General features: G+C 41.6%; 1 protein-coding gene across 13 annotated transcripts in view; it reads left to right on the top strand.

The window, feature by feature from the left end:
- pleca (plectin a) overlaps nucleotides 1-23,914 on the top strand; it is a 98,288-nt gene that overhangs the window by 73,379 nt on the left and 995 nt on the right. For 11 of the 13 annotated variants that reach the window (XM_063899863.1, XM_063899862.1, XM_063899872.1 and 8 more), the window contains 25 exons: nucleotides 80-199; nucleotides 310-405; nucleotides 1,237-1,364; nucleotides 1,965-2,058; nucleotides 2,144-2,298; nucleotides 3,217-3,559; nucleotides 4,063-4,140; nucleotides 4,315-4,476; nucleotides 4,565-4,669; nucleotides 5,147-5,242; nucleotides 5,431-5,556; nucleotides 5,779-5,931; nucleotides 6,804-6,958; nucleotides 7,035-7,161; nucleotides 7,743-7,926; nucleotides 8,091-8,111; nucleotides 8,716-8,873; nucleotides 9,334-9,512; nucleotides 9,593-9,731; nucleotides 9,806-10,162; nucleotides 10,423-10,506; nucleotides 10,589-10,693; nucleotides 10,859-10,957; nucleotides 12,925-16,272; nucleotides 16,894-23,890. In XM_063899863.1, coding sequence (XP_063755933.1) covers nucleotides 80-199; nucleotides 310-405; nucleotides 1,237-1,364; nucleotides 1,965-2,058; nucleotides 2,144-2,298; nucleotides 3,217-3,559; nucleotides 4,063-4,140; nucleotides 4,315-4,476; nucleotides 4,565-4,669; nucleotides 5,147-5,242; nucleotides 5,431-5,556; nucleotides 5,779-5,931; nucleotides 6,804-6,958; nucleotides 7,035-7,161; nucleotides 7,743-7,926; nucleotides 8,091-8,111; nucleotides 8,716-8,873; nucleotides 9,334-9,512; nucleotides 9,593-9,731; nucleotides 9,806-10,162; nucleotides 10,423-10,506; nucleotides 10,589-10,693; nucleotides 10,859-10,957; nucleotides 12,925-16,272; nucleotides 16,894-23,103 — 12,822 coding nt within the window. In that variant the 3' untranslated portion in view covers nucleotides 23,104-23,890. The remainder of the gene's footprint in view (nucleotides 1-79; nucleotides 200-309; nucleotides 406-1,236; nucleotides 1,365-1,964; nucleotides 2,059-2,143; nucleotides 2,299-3,216; nucleotides 3,560-4,062; nucleotides 4,141-4,314; nucleotides 4,477-4,564; nucleotides 4,670-5,146; nucleotides 5,243-5,430; nucleotides 5,557-5,778; nucleotides 5,932-6,803; nucleotides 6,959-7,034; nucleotides 7,162-7,742; nucleotides 7,927-8,090; nucleotides 8,112-8,715; nucleotides 8,874-9,333; nucleotides 9,513-9,592; nucleotides 9,732-9,805; nucleotides 10,163-10,422; nucleotides 10,507-10,588; nucleotides 10,694-10,858; nucleotides 10,958-12,924; nucleotides 16,273-16,893; nucleotides 23,891-23,914) is intronic. The other 2 variants (XM_063899867.1, XM_063899873.1) reach the window with 1 other exon arrangement.

Below are 23,914 nucleotides of genomic sequence, written 5' to 3'. Positions count from 1 at the left end.
ATTACAGCATTCAGTTTGTAATCCCTTTTCAAAGAAACTATATCTTTAAAATCTTCTCACATTGTCTGTGTGTGTTCAGGAGCTGGAGCTGCGTTGGCAGGAGTATTATGAGCTGGTCACCATGCTGCTGCAGTGGATCAGACATCACATCCTGGTGTTTGAGGAGAGGAAGTTCCCCAACAGCTACGAGGAGATTGAGGTGAGGGGATCTGGGCGTTAAGACTTAAAGAAACGTTTAAGACTTGTAACAGTGAAATTACACGATGACTAAGTTAATGACTGATTCTCATTCATCCCTTTTATTTCCAGGTTCTTTGGCGTCAATTTCTGAAGTTTAAGGAGACGGAGCTTCCTGCGAAAGAGGCTGATAAGAACCGCTCCAAACACATCTTCAAGTCTTTTGAAGTGAGTTCCCTCAGCAGCCACACATAGGCATGTTTAAGTATAGCCATGTTTGCAATATGTGCTGAAAATGCTGAAGCAACAAGCAGGTACAGGGTGTATTTGCCTTCTATGTCTCATAATGTCGCCTTGTTTTTCACTGCCATTTACAGTATAAGACCGGCACCTACATGAACAAAGTCATGATTATTTATTTAAAAAAAAGGGTTGGAATGGAATCTTTCTATACAACTTTTTCCAAGTGCCCCAAACTCTCATTTCTGTTTGCAAAAAAAAAATGTGGGCTCCAAATATTCTACATATCAATTTTTTATGTTAAAGAGACTTGAGTTTGATGAGATATCACTATTTGAAGCTTAGATTTGGTGTTTTTTTAAAATGTATTTTTTACGGAAGTACTCCAAGGACCGTCAGGGTGAAAGTTATTCTGGTGATGTATCACTAGAGATGTATAATAAATGACAATTGAATATTGAATATTTTGAAATAAACTGTACATTTAATAAGTTGATTGCAGGTTTTTGGCAACCATTTTGCTAAGCGTTCAGCTGTCAAAGTTATTTTTATAGCAAAACTAAAACTTTTTCACTGGGAGTAGGCTTTCTGAAATGTGATTGATGGTTCTGTTGGTCATAAATGATAATAAGCTTAATAATTAATGTTTTTCGATTGTTGATGGATAAAACAACATATTTAAATTTGCTGGAACTTGGAATAGAGAACATTTTTAACTTCACACTGTTTCTGAATTTGATGAACAATATGATAAAATGATGAATTGATTATTAAAATAACAGTTACTCAGTTGCAGATAATCTGTGTCATACTTTTCAGGGTGCAGTTCAGGCAGGTCTCGTCAAAGTGCCTCCCGGTTACCACCCCTTCGATGTGGAGAAGGAATGGGGTCGCCTGCACGTTGCCATCCTGGAGAGAGAGCGTCTCCTCAGGAAAGAATTTGAGAGGTGAGTAACACCACGGTCCAAACCTCATCACATGTTACGTTGCCAAAGCAAAACCTCACATTTAAAAACCACAAGAAACTAAAATAAAAAACGATGAGAAATGAATCAGTGCTTACTGTGTGAGGATGACTCATTTCCTGAAGAAAAAGTCCACTTTGGCAAAAAATAAGAAAAAAGATGAAACTGAAGTGGCTTTGTGGGATGGAAAGTAAAAATCCTATTAGGACCAACACATGACAACCGCGGCATCGCCTCGGAAACACAATAATATGGTCATCTGATAGTCACTAATAAACTTGTCTGTTTAATCACAAGTTTTTCAGGGCGTAGCTTTTTGTTTGGGTTCTGTGGAGAGTTTTTAAAACCTCAGCTTTACTTTAGTGCACAGACAGAGCGCTAACATGGCCTTCATGAATCCGGGATACGCGTTAAAGCATTTATTGCGCCCAAAGACAGAGTAAGTGCATTTCTTTGTTTGTGACTTTTTCCATGCATTGTAATAAATCACTTCACATTAGGCTCAAATGTGTAAATATTACAGATAGTCTACCTTTTAGTAAAAATGTTTTGACCTTTGTCCTCCCTTCCCTCCCTCTGCAGGCTGGAGCAGCTCCAGAGGGTCGTCAGTAAGGTCCAGATGGAGTCGGGGGTGTGTGAGGAGCAGCTGAACCAGGTGGAGACTCTGCTGCAGATGGTGAGAGACAAACATCTGTGATCATGTAGCAGTTCACAAGAAAGGATTTGAACATGCAGAGCTGTAACTGGTGTCTGTGCTGCAGGACGTGAGGATGATGAGCTCAGGGAAACCTGCCCAGCACACCGCAGAGATGGAGGCAGACCTGGAGAAAGCAGAGGGAATGATCCGCTTCCTCTTCAATGACGTTCAGCTGCTCAAAGATGGGCGCCACCTTCAGGCCGAACAGATGTATCGCAGGTGACATAAGCTTATATCATTGCAGATAGAATCGGAGGATGAAACCCTCTTTATTGTCACATACATGCACACAGCAGAGCACACACAGTGAAATTGGTCCTCTGCATTTAACCCATCCTAGTACTAGGAGCAGTGGGCACCTATTGTTCAGCGCCCGGGGAATGATAACCTTTGAGATGAGGACAACTCATTCATCATATTTTTTATCCCAACAGTGCTTCAGTAATGGGTCCTATAAATACCTTTCTTTTACATGTTAACGTTTTTTACATCTTGTAAAGGTTGTTTGATGAGACCAAAGAGTTAGTTGGGGACATTAAATGTCATTAGATGAGCCCGCCTTTAGCTTAGCGGTGGTGACTTTAGACTCGTGTGACATAGGTGGCATAGGTTTGTTTGCTTATCATTATTATTATTATTATTATTGTTATTATTATTATTATTATCATTATTATTATTAATAATAATAATATCATGAGTTTCACTCCTGCAGATCACACTTTCAAAAGTATCATTAACGATTATTTGACACAGAGCTATATTTCTCAAATAATCCAGATCCAATGAAAATGTTATTTTTTTCTCAAGAACAAGGAACATTTTAATTTCCGGGTTGATCTACAAAAACACGTAAACCTACAGAACTCCATTCATCTACTAATTAACTTTTTTTTAAATTAATTGCTTATTTGTTCAATTAATATAATATCACTGTGGTTAAATGTCTAGAACCAACAGTCTAAAGCAAAACGATAAATTGTATATAAAACGGAGAAGATTTTAAAATTTTAAAATAACAATTTGAGTTATTAAATATTTAGCATTTTTTCTTGAAGACATTTATTTCCTCATTAGATGTATTTTCTGTCGGCTAGTTAATAAATAAATTGACACGCTGTAATTTTTTTCCGGCTCCAGGGTGTATCGTCTCCACGAGAGGCTGGTGAACCTCCGCAGCGAGTACAACCTGCGCCTGAAGTCCGGCGTCACCACCTCCCAGATCCCCATGACTCAGATCCACACCGCCCAGGTCACCACCCTGCAGCAAGCCCCCATGAGGGTGCGGCCCGAGCTGGATGAAGTCACAATGCGCTACATCCAAGATCTGCTAGGTTGGGTGGAGGAGAACCAGCGGCGGGTGGATAATGGGGAGTGGGGCTCCGACTTACCCACCGTGGAGTCCCAGCTGGGCAGCCACCGTGGCCTGCACCAGTCTGTGGAGGAGTTCCGCTCCAAGATCGAGAGGGCCAAGGCCGATGAGGTACAAACTGCCGACATAAACATGAGGAAATATTTCAGATAGAGCGGAGGGGTATTTTATCGGGGAAGGTAAATGGTTTTATCGGGTGAGGCACGGTAATATGGTTTAAGACATTTCAAAGGCTCTCTACTCACATCTCAGAAACTTTTATAAATGAAGGAGTAAAGTAAATCAGATCTGATAAACAAACTCGTAGCGTGGATGATGTTATTTTCTGGACTCATATTGGCAAGTGAAACCATTTGCATTTGTCTTTAACTTTTATTTTAGGAGGATATAATGTATTTTTTAAATTAACCGTCATCCATTTCTTTATTTAGTTTCTTTGGAGGCTTGTGTAATATACAGTTATTGTGCTGCTATTGTGTAGAGAACCCTACAAACACAGTTCCTTTTTAACAGAGCAACCTAATTAAATAAATCTAAAAAAAATACATCCTTCTTTATTACAGTTGTTTGACTGACCTATTTTTAACGTTTCTTATTTCCTCTTCCTGTTCCAGAGTCAGATCTCCCCTGCTAGTAAAGCTGCCTATCGCGACTATCTGGGAAAACTGGAGCTGCAGTATGGCAAGCTCCTGGTGAGTAACAAAAAATGCACTGAAATAAAGCCAAAAAATCGGCAGGAATATTGGATAGACTTTTGTATTTTTACTTCAGCAGCCAGTAGAAATTGAGCTTTCCTAAAGCTATGATGTCAAATGCGTCTCTCTGTCCTTCATATCGCTTCACAACGTGTCTGTTATCCCTTTCAGAACGCGTCTAAGGCCCGTCTGCACTGCCTGGACCAGCTGCACGCCTTCGTCATCGCAGCCACCAAAGAGCTGATGTGGCTGAATGAGAAAGAGGAGGAGGAGGTGAACTACGACTGGAGCGAATGCAATACCAACATGACGGCCAAGAAAGACAACTACTCGGTACCAGAGCTGCTTGACGATCGGATGACGTTCCCCCACATAGCTGTCTAGTTCTGTCCTTCTGATTCTAGTTTCCTCTTTGTCCCAGGGTCTGATGAGAGACTTGGAGCTTAGGGAGAAGAAGGTGAACGTCGTCCAGGCAACAGGAGACAAACTGCTGAGGGACGGACACCCAGCCAGGAAGACTATAGAGGTATGATTCTTTTAGGAAGCTTGACTACCACAGCCTCAAACACCATATCAAATCGTAGTTTTGTTGGTCTTTAAAGTAATATATAATATAATAAATAATGGGATAGACACAATATCCAACATAGTAATAATAAACACAACTGATTCTATAAACACTTGAACATGAATGTGAATGTAATAAAGGGAAGTGAGACTTTAAGACATTAATGATTTTTTTTATATCACAAATGAGTGGTAAGAAAGAAAGGATATAATATATGGGTCAATTGTTCTACATAGTTTATAAAAGATTTCAATAAGCATACAATTTCTTTGCACAGCCTCTTGTAGAATAACAAGAAAAGAAAATATAATGAGTATATGTCTTTTGAAAAAATTACATCCTTACAAAAATGTACATCTTTTAGCATTACAAATTGTGTGTAGGAGATTGTTCTTGTTCGTCCCCCTCACTCTTTTCTCTACACCCCCTCCTCAGGCGTTCACTGGTGCTTTGCAGACTCAGTGGAGTTGGATCCTTCAGCTGTGCTGCTGTGTAGAAACCCACCTGAAAGAAAACACTGCCTACTACCAGGTATGTTTACTAACTCACACAGCAAGACTTCAGCATTTAAAAACTGACTGCGCACAAGGATGGGGTCAGGTTGTACAAAAAGAGTCAAGCTCACCTGTTCATCAGTTATCATGTTGCCATTTTTCTGTCTTCGTTGGGCAAGTTCTCAGTGCTGCAACTTAACCTCTTTCACTTGCTTCCTTGTCCAGTTTTTCTCTGACGTGAAGGAGGCAGAGGACAAGATCAAAAAGATGCAGGACACGATGAAGAGGAAGTACACCTGCGACCGCTCCGTCACAGTCACACGGCTGGAAGATCTCCTGCAGGACGCAGCTGTGGGTTCATTATATTGTTTACATGGCAAACACATTATTATTATTATTATTATTATTATTATTATTATTATTATTATTATTATTATTATTATTATTATTATTATGTGGAAAAGTGCAACTGGGGAACTCAAACAATACTGATTGATTTAAGGTTGAAGAGGGTCCTCGAGTGAGCCATTTGTTCCTCTGTTAACGCTTTCTTTAACCCCGTCTACTTCACAGGATGACAAAGAGCAGCTGACTGAGTTCCAAACCCACCTGGAAGGCCTGAAGCGCAGAGCCAAGACTATCATCCAGCTGAAACCACGAAACCCCGCCACCGCCATAAAGGGCAAGCAGCCCATCCAGGCCGTCTGCGACTTCAAACAGATGGAGGTAGGTATCTAATGGTGTCTAAAAAAACTCAGTTCATGTTCTTATTGTGAACCGTGAGTCATGATGTATTTTTGTAGGCCGTCCGAGAAGTTGGCTTGAGATGCAGGCTATTTTTTGTAATTTACATAAAATATGCCTTGTGGCAGAAACACGTTAATGATACTTACACATTTTGCCCAGCAGGATCTGCTCTCCACATATAAACGCCATTTTAAAGTAAATGCAATCCTCAGTAGTAATAGCTACAGTTAACGTAGTATGTTGTCATCGGTCAAAGTGTGAAAATCTCTTCAGCTTGTGTTAACAGCAGACCTTATTTCAGGCTTCTATTCAAAAACATGTTATAAAAACACTGACTTTGAAATCAGGGAGCCCGTGTTAATGTTAAAATGCTGTCTCATTCCCTTAGTTTAGGACTTATTCCAGCATCACTCTTTGGCCATGCTTCTTTTTCATACAAACACATTCTGCCAGAAGACATAGGAAGATCACTATTAACAAAAATATAATGCAATTAAAGATAAAAGGACGACAACAATTACAATGTTGAATGTTCTCGACTACATATCAAAGAAGCTCTAACCAATTACACGCCTCACGCCCTCCACTTTATCCACCCTATGAATTGTATTATTACCAAACACTTATTTCCTATATATGTTTTTGGACATGCACAGAATTGCTGCATGCATAAAAATCTAATAAATCACAAGTTTAAAAAAGAGATATTGTTAAATAAAGTTTTACTCGTCAAATTCCTGATTGAATATCAATGAGTTCACTTTTAAGGAAGGCTGTGTATTCTCAGTAAACACCATTAAAGGAGTATCAGTTGCAGATGCAGTCAGTCAGACTGTGTTTCTCCTCCTCAGATCACCGTCCACAGAGGAGACGAGTGCGCTCTGATGAACAACTCGCAGCCTTACAAGTGGAGGGTGCTGAACAATAAAGGCAGCGAGTCGTCTGTTCCCTCCATCTGCTTCCTGGTTCCTCCCACCAATAAGGACGCTGTGAACAGTGTCGCCGGGTGAGCTAAGATTCACATGTTGATTCCTAAAAATCTAAATTCTGTTTAGCGCTAACCTCCAGCTCTCCTTCCTCAGACTGGACGGAAACCTGCAGCGGCTGCACACCATGTGGCAGAATTTGTTCATGGACATGAAGAGCATGCTGTCCTATCAATACCTGATGAGAGACATACACATCATCAAAACCTGGAACATCACCATGGTAACAGGATACGTTATATTAGAGAAAGACTAACACGCTAAGAAGCTGCATTTGGATTGCTTTAAAATCCTTGAAGCACTTTGACTTGATTCAGTTAAACATTAATGTAAATTGCTTCCAAAGTACAATGGTGTATTAGGGCTATTTAAGGTAAAGACAATTAGAAATGCTGAGCCGGGAAAAGGGTAATATTTCAATAAAATTCTCAGAATTTTCAATATTAAAGTCATGAATTTACATTTTAATTTTTGGGGATATTCTCTGACATTACAGTGATTTGTATAAATGTAGATATTCCCTTATATTATAAAGTCATACATTTTCTAAAAGCCTCATTTGTTTGGATTATGTTGATTCATCCTTGCAAAGTAAAAGCATGTGGTTCCTTTTAAAGAAAAAAAAAATGTAAATGGGGAGGGAGAAAAATTCAAATACTTTGTTCTACACAAACAGCATTCCTAAAAGTAGTGGAAATAATTGATTCTTAAAAGAGGCATTTTTATTATATCTATGTATATTATTATAATTGATTTTATGTTTTCACAATGTTAATAACATGCTTCTTCCCTGCACCCTTGCAGTTTAAGACCCTGAGGGTGGAGGAGTATCGTCTGGCCCTGAGGAACCTGGAGCTGCACTACCAGGACTTCCTGAGAGACAGCCAGGACTCGGAGATGTTTGGGGCGGAGGACCGCATGCAGGTGGAGTCCAACTACAACAAAGCCAACCAGCACTACAACACCATGGTCAGCTCCGCAGAGCAAGGTGTGTACTGTTCACTGACACCACTGTCACCCCAACAGGATCAACACAGCTCTGAGAGTGATGACAGCACACATCATTTATTTTTACATTTTCTCATTGAATAAGTTCTCATACATTTGTCATGGTCATTTGTGTGGAAGTTGACGGTTGGATTCATGTTACAGGCTATGTGCCCCCCCGAGCAGGTAAGGTCCACGGTTACAGTGGCAGCTGTGCAGTAGCGGCTTTTGATTGGCTGATCAGGAATGTGTGTGCTGTTGTGTCGTCATTTTTTTATTAACTCAAATCACCTTCATCATTCATCATCCTCACTGATCCTGGGATCTCTCCTAACTTCACTCACCGTTGCATTCCTGTCTGTGTGCATGAGTTTCTCTGCAGCTGATTTACAATCTTTATCACTGGATGAATAAATCAAATGACTGATGAATTCACCACTATGACGGATAATCATGGGAACAATCAAGCATGTAGAATGACATTTATTTTGTACAGTGTGACATAAATCCATTCAAAAGTCTGTTATTGTACTAAACCCCTTATTGTTTATTCATATTATTGTGTTTGAAGTACTTTATAGACGTTTTAGAAATACTGCACTAAAATGCAAATGGTTCTTTCAAAAACTAATACTGTACCTGATGGAATATGGCATGTTTTATGCAGATTGCGAAATATTAAAACCTATAGCTTACATGCAATGCAAAATCTGACTTTGATTAACAACCAGTGTATTCAATATGAGTTTTCTGCAAAGTAATAATGAATATAAATTTTATGTCCAACCAGGAGAGCAAGATGAGTCGGTGTGCAAGACTTACCTGACGCAGATCAAAGACCTCCGCCTCAGGCTGGAGGGATGTGAGAACCGAACAGTGACACGCCTCCGCCAGCCTGTGGACAAGGAGCCGCTGAAAGCCTGCGCCATGAAGACTGCAGAGCAAATGGTAACGACACTGAGTTTAAAACATGAACACAAAGTCAAGAAGGAAAGGGAATTACCTAAATAACCTTAAGTGTTCCTATCAAAATATCTTTATTGTCCTGCTTTCAATGCAGTTAAAAAAACACGAGATCAATAAAAGCTGTAACTAAACCAGTAGCAGCAGCAAAGAGAAGGCACAAGTGAGATCAAATTAACTGTAAATATAGATATTTACAAAATATAATGTTTATAAATAAACAACCCAGAAATATTTAAGTTAATATTAATATAAATGTATATTATAGTCTTGAAGGGTTGAGGTGTTTGTTAGCATAGTGGTGCTTCATTTACTTAGTAAGGATGTTTAAAACTCTTGTTATAACTCGTAAAGCGTCCCAACTATACCAAAACAATCGATAAAACATGCATACAAATAGCTATAATAATGGGTCACTGAACCATCTACCTTTTCTCAATGACAGAAAGTCCAGTCCGAGTTAGAGGGCTTAAAGAAAGACTTGAACTCCATCTCTGACAAGACGGAGGAGGTTCTGGCATCTCCACAGCAGAGCAGCTCCGCCCCCATGCTGCGCTCCGAGCTGGACGTCACGCTGAGGAAGATGGACCACGTCTACGGCCTCTCCACCGTCTACCTGGACAAGTGAGGCCGTGTGACTGTTCCCGGTTGTTTCACGGCTGGTATTGCGTCTTTTTATTGATGTGAACACATCTTGGTTACAGGCTGAAGACCATTGACGTGGTGATCAGGAACACTAAGGACGCTGAAGACGCGCTGAAGACTTACGAGAGTCGTCTTCTTGATGTTAACAAAATTCCAGCGGATGAGAAGGAGGTGGAGGAGCAGCGTAGTCAGCTGAAGGTATTGTTCTTCTGATAAAGACAATCATTGTACATATTTAATGTTACAATCTTAATGATCTTTTTGCGTCACAGTCAATGCGTGCTGAAGCAGAGGCCGACCAGGCGATATTCGACCGCCTGCAGGACGAGTTGAAAAAAGCAACGACCATCAACGACAAGATGACAAGGATCCACAGCGAGCGCGACGCGGAGCTGGAGCATTACAGACTGCTGGTCAGCAGCCTGCTGGAGCGCTGGCAGGCCGTGTTCGCTCAGATGGACATGAGACGTCGGGAGCTCGACCTCCTCGGACGCCACATGAACTCCTACAATGGGAGCTACGAGTGGCTCATCCACTGGCTCGGAGAGGCCAGAGAGAGGCAGGAGAAGATTCAAGCTGTGCCCATCGGAGACAGCAAGGCTCTCAGGGAGCAGCTGGCAGAGGAGAAGGTACGGTTAAGACAAGAACATGTGAGGGCTAGGGTGGCAAAGTCAGTATGCCCTCTGGTGGTCACACTCAGGGTACACATTTAGCCGTGTCTTAAATGCCTATGAATCTGCATTTTCATTGTTTTACTGGTGCTATTTATTGTGTCATTTGTTTCTATATTTCTTATTAGGTCTTAGTTTTATTTTATGTTTCATTTTTAAAGGATTTTTTTTTATATTTGAAGGTTGTCTGGTTATAATGGTTTCGTTTATTTTTCCAGAAACTCCTGGAAGAGATTGAGAAAAACAAGGACAAGATTGACAGTTGCCAGAAAAATGCGAAGGCTTACATCGATTCAGTCAAGGTGTGTACTGATATATCCAGCTTTACAACAAGCTAAGGGTTTTTTTATGGTTTAATTAACTTTTTTTCCCTCACTTGTTTAGGATTATGAGCTCCAGATTTTGACTTACAAAGCCCTCCAGGATCCCATGGCATCCCCTTTAAAGAAACCCAAAATGGAGTGTGCTTCTGATAACATCATTCAGGAGGTAGGTCCATCACACATGAAAAGAGCAAAGACATCTGCACGTCGGCTTTCAACAAAAAGCCTTTAAATGTTATACATATAATCCTGGGAACAGAATGTACTATAAAGAGCGAAACTAATTGATATAACATGTGTCTTTAAAGTAAATACACTGCATCTTTTCCAGTATGTAACTCTGAGAACCCGCTACAGTGAGCTGATGACTCTCACCAGCCAGTACATCAAGTTCATCACAGAGACACAGCGCCGCTTGGAGGATGACGAGGTAAACACACACATAAACCCTGGAGACGTGCAGTGGCAGGTTCCTGTCAAAAAAGTCACGAACACAAACAATGCAGCTCCTACCTGTTAACTGATTGATGTATGGGAAATCATTTGTCTTTAAATAATACCAAAATGTGTGCTTAAGGACACAGAGATTATTTACAGTGACAGCGTTCAGTGATGAAGCAAACTGTTTCAGCACATCACATCCCCACTGCAGTACATGTCGCTCATTCCTCTCTGTGTATTTAGTCAGCTCATGTCACATAGTCTGTACATACGATACACGCTGCATCAGTCACATCTGACACTGCTCGATTAAGTCCTTGCTTCTTTTTTCCCTCTTGAAATCACACACACTTGTGATCTCTGTTTGGCTACCTGCCTTCTTAGATATGTTTTGTCCTACCTTAGCTTTTACTTTGTTCCCCCCCTTTTTTCATTTTTCTAACTTTCTATTGTGTTTGATCCCTTTGATCTGCTTGCCAGTGCTTTGTCATGATGAGTATTAATCGCACGCTTAAGAGATGAATTTACCCCCAAAGCACCAGGTATTTAAAAACATAAGAAAATACCCTTTCTGTTCATGTCATCCGTCTCTTCATCAGGCTCTTATGTGTAGTCAAAGGAAAGTTCAGGGCATTTAGGAGACCTTTCATAATTGTTCATTACGCAGTGTCTGTGATAAATTGGTACCTGGTTCCTGTAAGCATGGTCTGCCTCACTAGTGTAGATGACAACTTTTAATCTAAATGTGAAACGCCAGTTGATGTAATCATTTTGTCTTAATATAATTATGTGACAAAAAGGCACACTTTTTTATGTAGGTTGGTTAGGATTTTCATCAGTTCTTTTAGGGGCTGAAACTAATAATTAATTAGATTTTTTTTTATTCATCTTTTAGTCTATTAACTCAAAACTTGTGAAACGATTCAAACCACAACTCTGCAGTTATATCTTTAAATATGTTGTTTTATTTGTTAAAAACCCCAAAATATGAAGAAAGCTGAAATTGGAAAAAGTTTTTCACTATTCTGCTTTTAAGAGAAAATATATAAATATAGCTAACTATTAAATTGAGTTAAGTAATTAATATTTGTTCTTATCGACTGAATGACCACTTGTTTTAGCTCTAATATTATTTTTAACCTCAGATTTAAAAAATCAAACCAATGCAGGAAGTAAACCAGATTAATTATTGACCGTTATGACAGGTTTCTAAAGTGCTGGACCTTCTTATTTGTACACAATGCAATGCCCACTGTTACTAAAGAGTAGAACCCATCTCTTGATGTTATCTGTCATCAGAGTTGTACCCTGATCTTGGATTAATGTATTGTCACTTTAATCCAAGCTTTCTTTTTGTTACATCAAATCATGCTGTGTTTGCTGCATCACTATGCTATTCTTCCTTATTTCCTGCTTAGATTCTTAATGATTTAAGGACATACATTTTACAATCAGCTGCTTTATTTTACGAATGGAAAGATTGAAGAAAGACAACTACATGTTAGAAGGTTCCTTTAAAAAGCCAAATATTAAATATTTTATAGCAGCAACACATTCCTTACATTTTAACAATACTAGTACTGAGTATGAAATCATTACAACTACATTCACCTAATCGTATGTTGTTCAAAATGAGTCTTTACAACACTGTATATATAAATATTGCCAGGCTTATACTAAACAAAAATACATTGAAATACATCAACTGCATGAAAGCAAAGTGAAGTATTGTGCTGTGCTGTGAAGTCAAGTTTCATTCTGTGTGCCACACATTGAAATAACCTGACAGTCATTTCCCAATACAGTAATTATTGTAAAAAAAAACCTGTAACATATTCATGTATTTACATATTCATGTACCTACATGTTTTATAAATATCGAAATTTCATTTTGTACTCTAACACCTAACATTTTCTCAATTACCTTTACTCCCTTTTTTGCTTCTACTAATACAGAAAACCTCTGAAATACTAAAAGAAGAGGAAAGGAGAAAGATGGCAGAGATACAAGCCGAGTTAGAGAAACAGAAACAGTTAGCTGAAGCTCAAGCTAAGTCTGTGGCTAAAGCAGAACAAGAAGCCCAGGAGCTGAAGTTGAAGATGAAAGAGGAAGCCAGCAAGAGGCAAGATGTTGCTGTGGATGCTGAGCAACAGAAGCAAAACATACAGCATGAGCTGCATCACCTGAAGAGTCTGTCAGAGCAGGAGATCAAGTCCAAGAGTCAGCAGCTTGAGCAGGCGCTGGTCAGTCATACCAAAATTGAGGAGGAGATCCACATAATTCGCATCCAGCTAGAGACAACAATAAAACAGAAGAAAACAGCTGAGTCGGAGCTACAGCAGCTCAGAGACAAGGCAGCTGAGGCGGAGAAGCTCAGGAAGGCTGCTCAGGACGACGCAGAAAGGCTCCGCAAGCAGGTGGCCGAAGAAACTCAGAAAAAGAAAAATGCAGAAGACGAGCTGAAACGTAAATCTGAGGCAGAAAAAGAGGCCGCCAAGCAGAAGCAGAAGGCGTTGGATGACCTGCAGAAATTCAAAATGCAAGCCGAGGAGGCTGAGAGACGCATGAAACAGGCCGAGGAGGAGAAACTGAGGCAGATCAAGGTAGTAGAGGAGGTGGCACAAAAGAGTGCTGCTACACAGCTGCAAACCCATTCCATGTCATTCAACCTGAAGGCAACCAAACTGGAGGAATCCCTAAAAAAAGAGCAAGGCACCGTCCTCCAGCTGCAGGAGGAAGCAGAAAAACTCAGGAAACAACAAGAGGAAGCTAACAAAGCCAGGGGAGAGGCAGAAAAAGAACTTGAAACCTGGAGACAGAAAGCCAATGAGGCTCTTCGCCTCAGACTACAGGCCGAAGAGGAAGCTCAAAAGAAGAGCAAGACTCAAGAGGAGGCAGAGCGGCAGAAAGTCGAGGCAGAGCGTGATGCCAAGAAAAGGGCTAAGGCTGAAGATGCTGCTCTGAAACAGAAGGATAATGCAGAGATAGAGTTGGAGAAACAGAGGAAATTTGCAGAACAAGTAGCCCAGCAAAAGCTGTCTGCAGAACAGGAATGCATACGACTGAAGGCTGACTTTGACCACGCCGAACAACAGAGGGGACTTTTGGATAATGAGCTTCAGCGTTTGAAAAATGAGGTTAGTGCCGCCGCAAAGCAGAGGAAACAACTAGAAGAGGAGTTGGCTAAAGTCAGAAGTGAAATGGACGCTCTTCTGAAGATGAAAACTGAAGCTGAGAAGAAGACAATGTCCAACACAGAAAAGAGCAAACAGCTTCTTGAGTCTGAAGCTTTGAAAATGAAACAACTTGCTGATGAAGCGACCAGGCTGAGATCAGTCGCTGAAGAGGCGAAGAAGCAGAGGCAGACTGCAGAGGAAGAGGCAGCCCAGCAGAGAGCTGAGGCTGAGAAAATCCTCAAAGAAAAACTGTCTGCCATCAACGAGGCCACACGTCTGAGGACTGAGGCTGAGATCGCTCTGAAAGCTAAAGAAGCAGAAAACGAACGACTGAAAAGAAAAGCTGAGGACGAAGCTTATCAGAGGAAGCTGCTGGAGGATCAAGCCGCTCAGCATAAACATGACATACAAGAGAAAATCACTCACCTGAAGAGCTCCTCTGATTCTGAGCTGGTGAGGCAGAAAACTATTGTGGAAGAAACTCTGAGGCAAAAGAAGATCGTTGAGGAAGAAATTCACATCATTAAGATCAACTTTGAGAAAGCATCCAAAGGAAAGTCGGATTTGGAGGATGAATTAAAGAAGCTGAAGGTCATTGCAGAGGAGACACAGAAGAGCAAACTCAAAGCGGAAGCAGAGGCCGAGAAACTGAAAAAGCTTGCTGCAGAGGAAGAGAAGAAAAGGAAGGAATCTGAGGAGAAGGTGAAGAGGATAACTGCAGCAGAGGAAGAGGCGGCTCGACAATGCAAAGCCGCCCAGGAAGAAGTTGCACGCCTCAAAAAGAAAGCTGATGAAGCAAATAAACAGAAAGAAAAGGCGGAGAAAGAGGCAGAGAAGCAGGTTATTGTGGCCAAAGAGGCAGCAGAGAAATGCAGTTCTGCAGAGCAAAAGGCCCAAGAAGTTCTCAGCAAGAATAAGGAAGATAGCCTTGCACAGCAAAAGATGAAAGAGGAGTTTGAAAATGCTAAGAAACTTGCCCAAGCAGCCGAGAAAGCCAAAGAGAAAGCAGAAAAAGAGGCTGCCGTGCTCCGACAAAAAGCTGCAGAGGCTGAGAAGCAGAAGAAATCTGCAGAGGACGAAGCTGCAAAACAGGCCAAAGCTCTAAAGGATGCAGAAAAACTGAAGAAAGGAGCAGAGGAGGAGGCAGCCAAGCGAGCGGCAGCTGAAGCAGAAGCTCTAAAGCAGAAAAGGCAGGCTGATTCAGATATGGCCAAGCACAAAAAAGATGCAGAGCAAGCTCTTAAGCAGAAGTCTCAGGTTGAGAAGGAACTAACAATGGTTAAACTCCGACTGGATGAGACTGATAAGCAGAAATCTCTGTTGGATGAGCAGCTTCAGCGAGTCAAAGGTGAAGTTAATGATGCCGTGAAGCAAAAGGCACAGGTGGAGGATGAACTGGCCAAAGTTAGGATCCAAATGGATGAGCTCCTGAAACTTAAGCTCAAGATTGAGGAACAAAATCGAAGCCTGATGAAGAAAGACAAAGATAACACACAGAAAGTTCTTGCTGAGGAAGCAGGGAAGATGAAGAGCCTGGCAGAAGAGGCTGCCCGACTAAGTGTGGAAGCTGAGGAAACAGCCCGACAGAGACAAATCGCCGAATCCAACTTGGCTGAGCAAAGGGCACTTGCAGAAAAAATGCTTAAGGAGAAAATGCAGGCAATCCAAGAGGCAACAAAACTGAAAGCAGAGGCACAGGAGCTTCAAAAACAGAAGGACAAGGCACAGCAAAACGCTAAAAAACTATTAGAGGACAAACAGCAGATCCAGCAGCGCCTTGATACGGAGACAGAGGGCTTCCAAAAATCATTAGAAACCGAGCGGAAGAGGCAGCTTGAGGTTTCAGCTGAGGCAGAGAGACTGAAATTGAAGGTGAAAGAGCTCAGTGATGCTCAGTCAAAAGCTGAAAACGAGGCTAAGAAATTCAAGAAACAAGCAGATGAAGCTAAAGCTTGTCTTCAAGAGACAGAAAAACAAACAACAGAAACTGTTGTGCAGAAGTTGGAGACACAGAGGCTGCAGAGCACCAGAGAGGCTGATGACTTGAAAAAAGCCATTGCTGCACTCGAGAAAGAGAGGGAGAAACTGAAAAAAGAGGCGGAGGAGCTACAGAAAAAATCTAAAGAGGTATTTCTTAACACAGTTAGTCAATTTACACATCCCTTACAAATTAACAGTCATATCAAACACACTAACTACAGTATGTGTGCAAGCAAATGTAACATTTTATGTAAATTGCAGAGACTTAAAATAACATCCAGCAATTTATATAAATGTCATTCAAAACAATACTACATAGATCAAATGGTCACTAGTGAAAACATTGAAGAACTTTTTGGGAAATACTTTTATTCCCTTTCTTGCAGCGGGTTAAATGGAGAAAGTGATATCTCTCATGTCTGTATGCTAATTATGAAGCTACTGTGAGGAAACGTTAGGTTAGCATAAGGGGAAAACGGCTAACCTGGCTCTGACAAAGTCAAAGATTAAACAAGATGTCACATGTTGATATCACAGTTTCTTACTTTGGACAGAGCCAGGCCAGGACTATTTTCAGCCTCTATGCTAACCTTAGCAATCGCTAACTGTAACTTCATATAACATACAGACATCAGAAAGGAAACGTTCAAACTAATGAGTCTTTCAAAAGTTGTGAACTATTGCTTTAAATATTGCTTAGTTACATTCAATTACTGAGTGCTTTTTCATTGACATTTCACTGATTTGTTTCTTCTTTTTCCCAAATAGATGGCGAACACCCAAAAAGAACAAATAGAGCAACAGAAGGCCATTATACAGCAGTCCTTCATCACAGAGAAAGAACTGTTGTTGAAAAGAGAGAAGGCTGTGGAAGATGAGAAAAATAAACTCCAGAAACAGTTTGAGGATGAAGTGAAGAAGGCCCAAGCTCTCAAAGATGAACAAGAACATCAGAGAAAGCTAATGGAAGAGGAGAAAAATAAACTACAGGCTATTATGGATGCAGCGGTTAAAAAACAAAAGGAGGCTGAGGCGGACATGAAAAACAAGCAGAAAGAAATGGAAGTGCTTGAAAAGAAAAGGCTTGAACAAGAAAAACAGCTGGGAGCAGAAAACAAAAAGCTCAGAGAGAAACTTCAGAGTCTTGAGGGTGCCTCCAAACAAGGTGCAACCAAACAGGGGGCCTCCAAAACGATTGAAGTGCAGACTGATGTGGTTCCTCAAGAGCAGTTAGTTACCATGACCATGGTGGGAACAACAAAGAAGGTCTTCAATGGCTCTGTTGAAGTGGACGGAGTGAAGAAAGTTGCAGAATCACCGTTTGCGTTTGATGGAATAAGAGAGAAGGTTCCTGCTGAAAGGCTTCATGACATTGGCGTCCTGACCAAAAAGGAATTGGACAAATTGAAAAAGGGCAAAGTCTCTGTGCAAGACCTCGCGAAGACTGATAAAGTAAAATCTTGCCTTCAGGGTCAGAGCTGTGTGGGAGGTGTCTTGACTCCATCCAAAGAGAAAATTAGTGTCTATCGGGCTATGAAAGAGAACAAGATCACTCCAAACACTGCCACAATGCTTCTGGAAGCTCAAGCAGCTTCTGGCTACATCGTAGATCCAGTGAATAATAAACTTCTCTCTGTAGATGAGGCAGTTAAAGCAGAGTTAATTGGCCCTGAGCTACATGACAGGATGCTATCTGCAGAGAGAGCAGCCACTGGCTTCAAAGATCCTTATACTGGAGCCAAAATCTCTCTCTTTGAGGCCATGAAGAAGGGCCTGATTGAAAAAGAGCCGGCCACAAAATTCCTTGATGTCCAGCTTGCAACTGGGGGCATCGTTGACCCGATCAATAGCCATAGAGTGCAACTACAGACTGCATACAAGCAGGGTCAGTTTGATGCAGACATGAACAAGAAACTCACCGATCCCAGTGATGATTGCAAATTATTCATTGATCCCAGCACTCAGGAGCACCTCACTTACAAACAGTTGCTCGAGAAATGCACCAAGGATGCAGAGACGGGACTGCTGATATTACCAGTAACAGAGAAAGCTGCTCAGAGTGAGAGAACATACACAGATCTGGAGACTAAAGAAGTGTTCAGCACTTCAAACGTCATTGTGCCTTTTGGAAGGTTCAAAGGCAAAACTGTCACCATTTGGGAAGTCATAAATTCAGAATATTTCACAGAAGAGCAAAGAAGAGATTTGATTCGCCAATACAGGACAGGCAAGATCACGGTAGAGAAAATATTTAAAATTGTGATCACTGTGGTGGAAGACAAGGAGAAGGAAAGTCAAAATGCATTCAGTGGTTTGAGGGCACCAGTGTCTGCCAGTGAGCTGTTGGAGTCTAAAATTATCAACAAAGACTTGTTCAACAAGTTGAGTAACGGCAAGACAACAGTGAAAGAGATCTCTGAGATGGAGCCTGTGAAGAAGGCTCTTCAAGGAACACCCAGCATTGCTGGACTTTTGAATGAGCCAACAAAGGAGAAAATGCCATTTTATCAAGCTATGAAGAAAGAATTACTGTCACCAGAAACTGTGTTGAACCTTCTTGAAGCTCAAGCAGCGACTGGGTTTGTAATGGATCCCGTAAAAAATGAGAGGGTCACTGTTGATGAAGCTGTTAAATCGGGTCTTGTGGGCCCTGAGCTTCATGAACGTCTTCTGTCAGCAGAGAGAGCAGTCAGTGGCTACAAAGATCCATATACAGGAAAGAAGGTGTCTCTGTTTGAAGCCATGAACAAAGGCCTCATAAAGAAAGACCATGGCATGCGTCTGCTTGAGGCACAACTGTCAACAGGCGGAATTATTGACCCTATTAACAGCTATCGCATCCCTCAGGACCTTGCCTGCAAACGTGGATATTTTGACGAGGAAATCAGCAAATCATTGAACAAAAACACTGATGACACAAAGGTGTTTTATGATCCTAACTCACAAGAGGATTCAACCTATGCTCAGCTTATGAATAAATGTGTCACAGACAAAGAAACTGGACTCCCATTGCTTCATCTTTCAAAGAAAGCTGCTAAGCCTAAAGAAGAAAAACAGATTACAGAGTCTAAGACAAAAGAGGCTTTGAACCATTCGAATATGGAACTAGACTTTGGCCCTTTCAAAGGAAGAAAAGTCACAATTTGGGAGATAATACACTCTGAATACATCACTGAGGTGCAAAGATTAGAGCTGATACGCCAGTACCGAACTGGGCAAGTTACAATTGAAAAGTTGTTAAAGATTGTGATAACAATGGTTGAGGAAAAAGAGGACAAAACAAAGGAAGAGGCTGGTTTTGAAGGCCTAAGAGCACCAGTCACTGCTAGCTCCTTGCTTGATTCCAACATCATCGACAAGGCTACATTTGACCAAATCCAACAGGGTAAAAAGACACCCAAAGAAATCAGTGAAACTGATAAGGTACGGAAGTACTTGCAGGGCACAGACCGTGTTGACGGTATCACTATGGAAGATTCAAATGACAAGTTAAGCATATATCAAGCAATGAAGAAGAAGGTTTTGCAGCAAGAAACTGGGCTTGCACTACTGGAAGCCCAAGCTGGAACTGGTTTCATAACTGATCCGGTCAATAATCTAAAATACTCTGTGGATGATGCTGTGAAGGTTGGAGTTGTTGGCCCAGAGCTTCATGAGAAACTTCTTGCCGCTGAAAAAGCAGTGACCGGATACAAAGATCCGTACACAGGCAGCAAGATTTCCCTATTCCAAGCCATGAAGAAAGAGCTTGTCTTGAGGGAGCATGCCATTCCTCTCCTGGAGGCTCAGTTTAGTACAGGAGGTATCATTGATCCAGTGAGCAGCCATCGTGTTCCCAATGATGTGGCCTTTCAACGTGGCTATTGCAGTAAACAAATGTCCAAGTCCTTCAATGAACCCTCAGGTGACGTTAAAGGCTTCACTAATCCCAACACCAATGAACGTGTCACTTATAAGCAGTTGGTTGAAAAGTGCGCAAGGGATGCCACCTCTGGTCTGTGCTACCTGCCTCTTTCAATGGTTGAAGCTCCTGCTCCTGTTGAGACATCTTATCAGTACACAGAGGAGCAAGCCCAGACAGATCTAGCCAACACTCAAATTGAGATCCCTCATAAGAGTTTTGCAGGAAAAACCATGAGCATTTGGGAAGTAATGAACTCAAACATGCTTCCAGAAGAAGAGAGACGGCGCCTCATGGAGCAATATCGCTCTGGGCAAATCACAAAGGAAAGAATGCTAATCATCTTAATTGAAATCGTTGAACATAGGGAGACTCTGAAGTCAGAGCAGGGCATGTCATGTGATGTGATCAGAAGAAGAATTACTATTGAGGAGCTTTACAGTGCTCGAATTATTGACCTGCAAACGTACAATCTCTTAAAACAAGAAAAGATGAGTATTCGTGAGGTAATGGAAATGCCATCAGTCAAACAGTACCTCTTTGGTACTGGTTGCATTGCCGGAATCTTGTCAGTCAATCCTCCAAAGATCAGCATTTACCAGGCAATGAAGAATGGAAAGATTAAGCCTGAAGTTGCCTTGAATCTCCTCGAGGCACAAGCAGCAACAGGATTCATGATTGATCCAGTAAAAGATGAACTCCTCACAGTTGATGAAGCTGTACGCAAGGGGCTTGTGGGCCCTGAACTTCATGACAAGCTTCTTTCTGCTGAAAGAGCGGTTACAGGTTACAAGGATCCATACACCGGGAAAGTGATTTCTCTTTTCCAGGCAATGAAAAAAGACCTTGTTCCTGAGGATTATGCCTTGAGGCTTTTGGAGGCCCAGAATGCCACTGGTGGATTCATTGATCCTGAACACTACTTCCGCCTCCCCAACGATGTTGCCATGCAGCGTGGATACATCAACAAAGAGACACTTGACAGAATATCTGAACCTTCTGAAGATGTGCTTGGTTACATTGATCCAACAACAGATGAAAAACAGTCCTACGCCCAGCTACTGAAAAGATGCAGAGTTGATAAAGAAAGTAGTTTGCGTCTGCTTTCACTGGCAGATAGAAACCTCTTCTTCAAGGGTCTCAGGAAGCAAATCACTGTACTCCAGTTGCTTCGTTCACAGATTATCAGCCAAAAGACATACAACGAACTCAATGAGGGTCTCATTTCAGTAGAGGAAGTCAGCAGAGATGTGAAGAAATACCTGGAGGGTACCAGCTGTATTGCTGGTGTGTATGTAGAATCTAGCAAAGACCGTCTGTCTATCTACCAGGCAATGAAAAAGAACATGATCAGACCAGGGACTGCCTTTGAGCTCCTTGAGGCTCAAGCTGCCACAGGATACGTTATTGATCCTATCAAGAACCTGAAGCTAAATGTCACCGAAGCAGTTAAGATGGGTGTTGTTGGTCCAGAGTTTAAAGATAAACTCCTCTCAGCTGAACGAGCAGTCACAGGCTACAAGGACCCTTATTCTGGCAAGATCATCTCACTATTCCAGGCCATGAAAAAGGGCCTCATTTTGAAAGACCATGGCATTCGTCTGCTAGAGGCTCAAATTGCTACTGGTGGAATCATTGATCCACAGGAGAGCCATCGCTTGCCAGTTGAAGGAGCATATGAACGTGGCCTCTTTGATGAGGAAATGAATGAAATCCTCACCGACCCCTCTGATGACACAAAGGGTTTCTTTGACCCCAACACTGAGGAAAACCTCACCTACCTGCAGCTGATGGAGAGATGTATGACAGACCCAGAAACAGGCCTTGCTCTTCTGCTGCTGAAAGAGAAGAAGCGTGAGAGAAAGACATCGTCCAAGTCTTCTGTTCGTAAGCGTAGGGTTGTCATCGTTGATCCAGAGACGGGCAAAGAGATGTCCGTGTATGAGGCATACCAAAAAGGGCTCATTGACCACCAGACCTATATGGAGCTCGCAGAGCAGGAGTGTGAGTGGGAGGAAATTACCATCACCTCATCTGATGGAGTTGTGAAATCCATGATCATTGACAGAAGGTCTGGGCGGCAGTATGACATTGATGATGCAATCGCAAGAGGACTGATTGACAAGTCTGCTCTGGATCAGTACCGTGCAGGAACTCTGTCCATCACAGAGTTTGCAGACATGCTGTCTGGAAACACGAGCGGCAGCCGATCACGTTCATCCTCCTTTGGCTCTTCCTCCTCTTACCCCATGAGCCCAATACCTTCTATAAAAGTACCAGCAACCACATGGAACGACCCTACTGAGGAAACTGGCCCTGTGGCTGGAATCTTAGACACAGAAACCCTGGAGAAGGTGTCCATTACAGAGGCCATACACAGAAACCTGGTGGACAATATAACAGGTCAAAGGCTGCTGGAGGCTCAGGCCTGCACAGGAGGTATTATCGACCCAAATACTGGAGAGAAATTTACAGTTGCAGATGCAATGAACAAAGGGCTTGTGGATAAAATCATGGTGGACCGTATCACTCTTGCCCAGAAGGCTTGCAATGGATTTGAGGATCCCAGAACCAAAGTGAAAATGTCAGCAGCCCAAGCTCTAAAGAAAGGCTGGCTGTACTATGAAGCGGGGCAGCGATTCCTTGAGGTCCAGTATCTCACTGGTGGTTTAATTGAACCAGATGCTACTAGCAGAGTGTCCATAGATGAGGGAGTGCAGAAAGGCTCCTTAGATGCACGCACTGCACAGAAGTTACGAGATGTTAGTGCATACTCAAAATACCTTACATGCCCAAAAACCAAGCTTAAGATCTCCTACAAGGATGCTATGGAAAGAAGCATGATAGAGGAAGGGACAGGTTTGCGATTACTTGAAGCCTCATCCCAATCCAGCAAAGGTCTCTACAGTCCTTATAGTGTCAGCGGCTCAGGCTCCGCCTCTGGGTCACGGTCTGGCTCAAGAACTGGCTCCAGGTCAGGCTCCAGAAGAGGCAGCTTTGATGCGACAGGTTCAAGTTTCACAACGACTTTCTCTTCCACCGCCTATAGTTCACCAAGCTATGGCCGCCGATACTGATGGGAATGATTTCCAAGGGGTGGATACACTATAAAGCCACAGTGCTCACCAGATGCCTAATTCTCAGTGGAATAAACACTACCTTTATTCTGCTCTGCATGTGGTTGTTACATGACTTTTAATATTTAATTTTCTACAAGTTAAATATTTCTTTATTGTATTTACTTTAAGATATGTTTATGCTAAGACTTTCTGATAACTGTACTGTAAGCAGCATATGCAAGAGCTGTTTTTTATTTCAAAAGTGCATATGATATTCTTTTGGTTTATATTACCAAAAGCATTTACTGTTCCACAAACAAGATTCTATTTACGATATTGTACTTGGTACACTATAACTAAAACTGTTCATTACCATTAGCCTGACTGTTAAGGAGAACCAATTGGGTTTTAAAAGATATATTGTACATGTGTATATTTCTGCAAAAAGAATGTTAGTTCAAAAAGATAAATGACCCCCTGCAGAGCAGAATAAGGATTCTCCCCAAGATAAAAAACACTAAAAGTGTCTGCTTTAAGAATGCCAAGCTTCAAGATCTTTTCTCCACTGGACTAATCTGCTGCATCATATACTCTTCCAATATCTACTCAATTCCCAGTTGTCTGTCATATAACCTGGAGTCACAGCAACATGCTAACCATATAAAATGAACTTCCAAAGAGCAATCTACCATAAATGGAGGAATCATATAACCTATTATAACACAATCTGACAGCTCCTGACGTTACACATCCAACCTCGAGACCAACACAAACAAGTCCCTGCCTTTCTGAGCACTTTAAAACGGTATGTTATTTTGTCACATCTCAA

This window comes from Eleginops maclovinus, chromosome 13, assembly GCF_036324505.1.
Source record: "Eleginops maclovinus isolate JMC-PN-2008 ecotype Puerto Natales chromosome 13, JC_Emac_rtc_rv5, whole genome shotgun sequence".
NCBI classification, from domain to species: Eukaryota; Metazoa; Chordata; class Actinopteri; order Perciformes; family Eleginopidae; genus Eleginops; species Eleginops maclovinus.
Note: the sequence above shows the minus strand (reverse complement) of the source record. Positions and strands in the feature narration are given on the sequence as shown.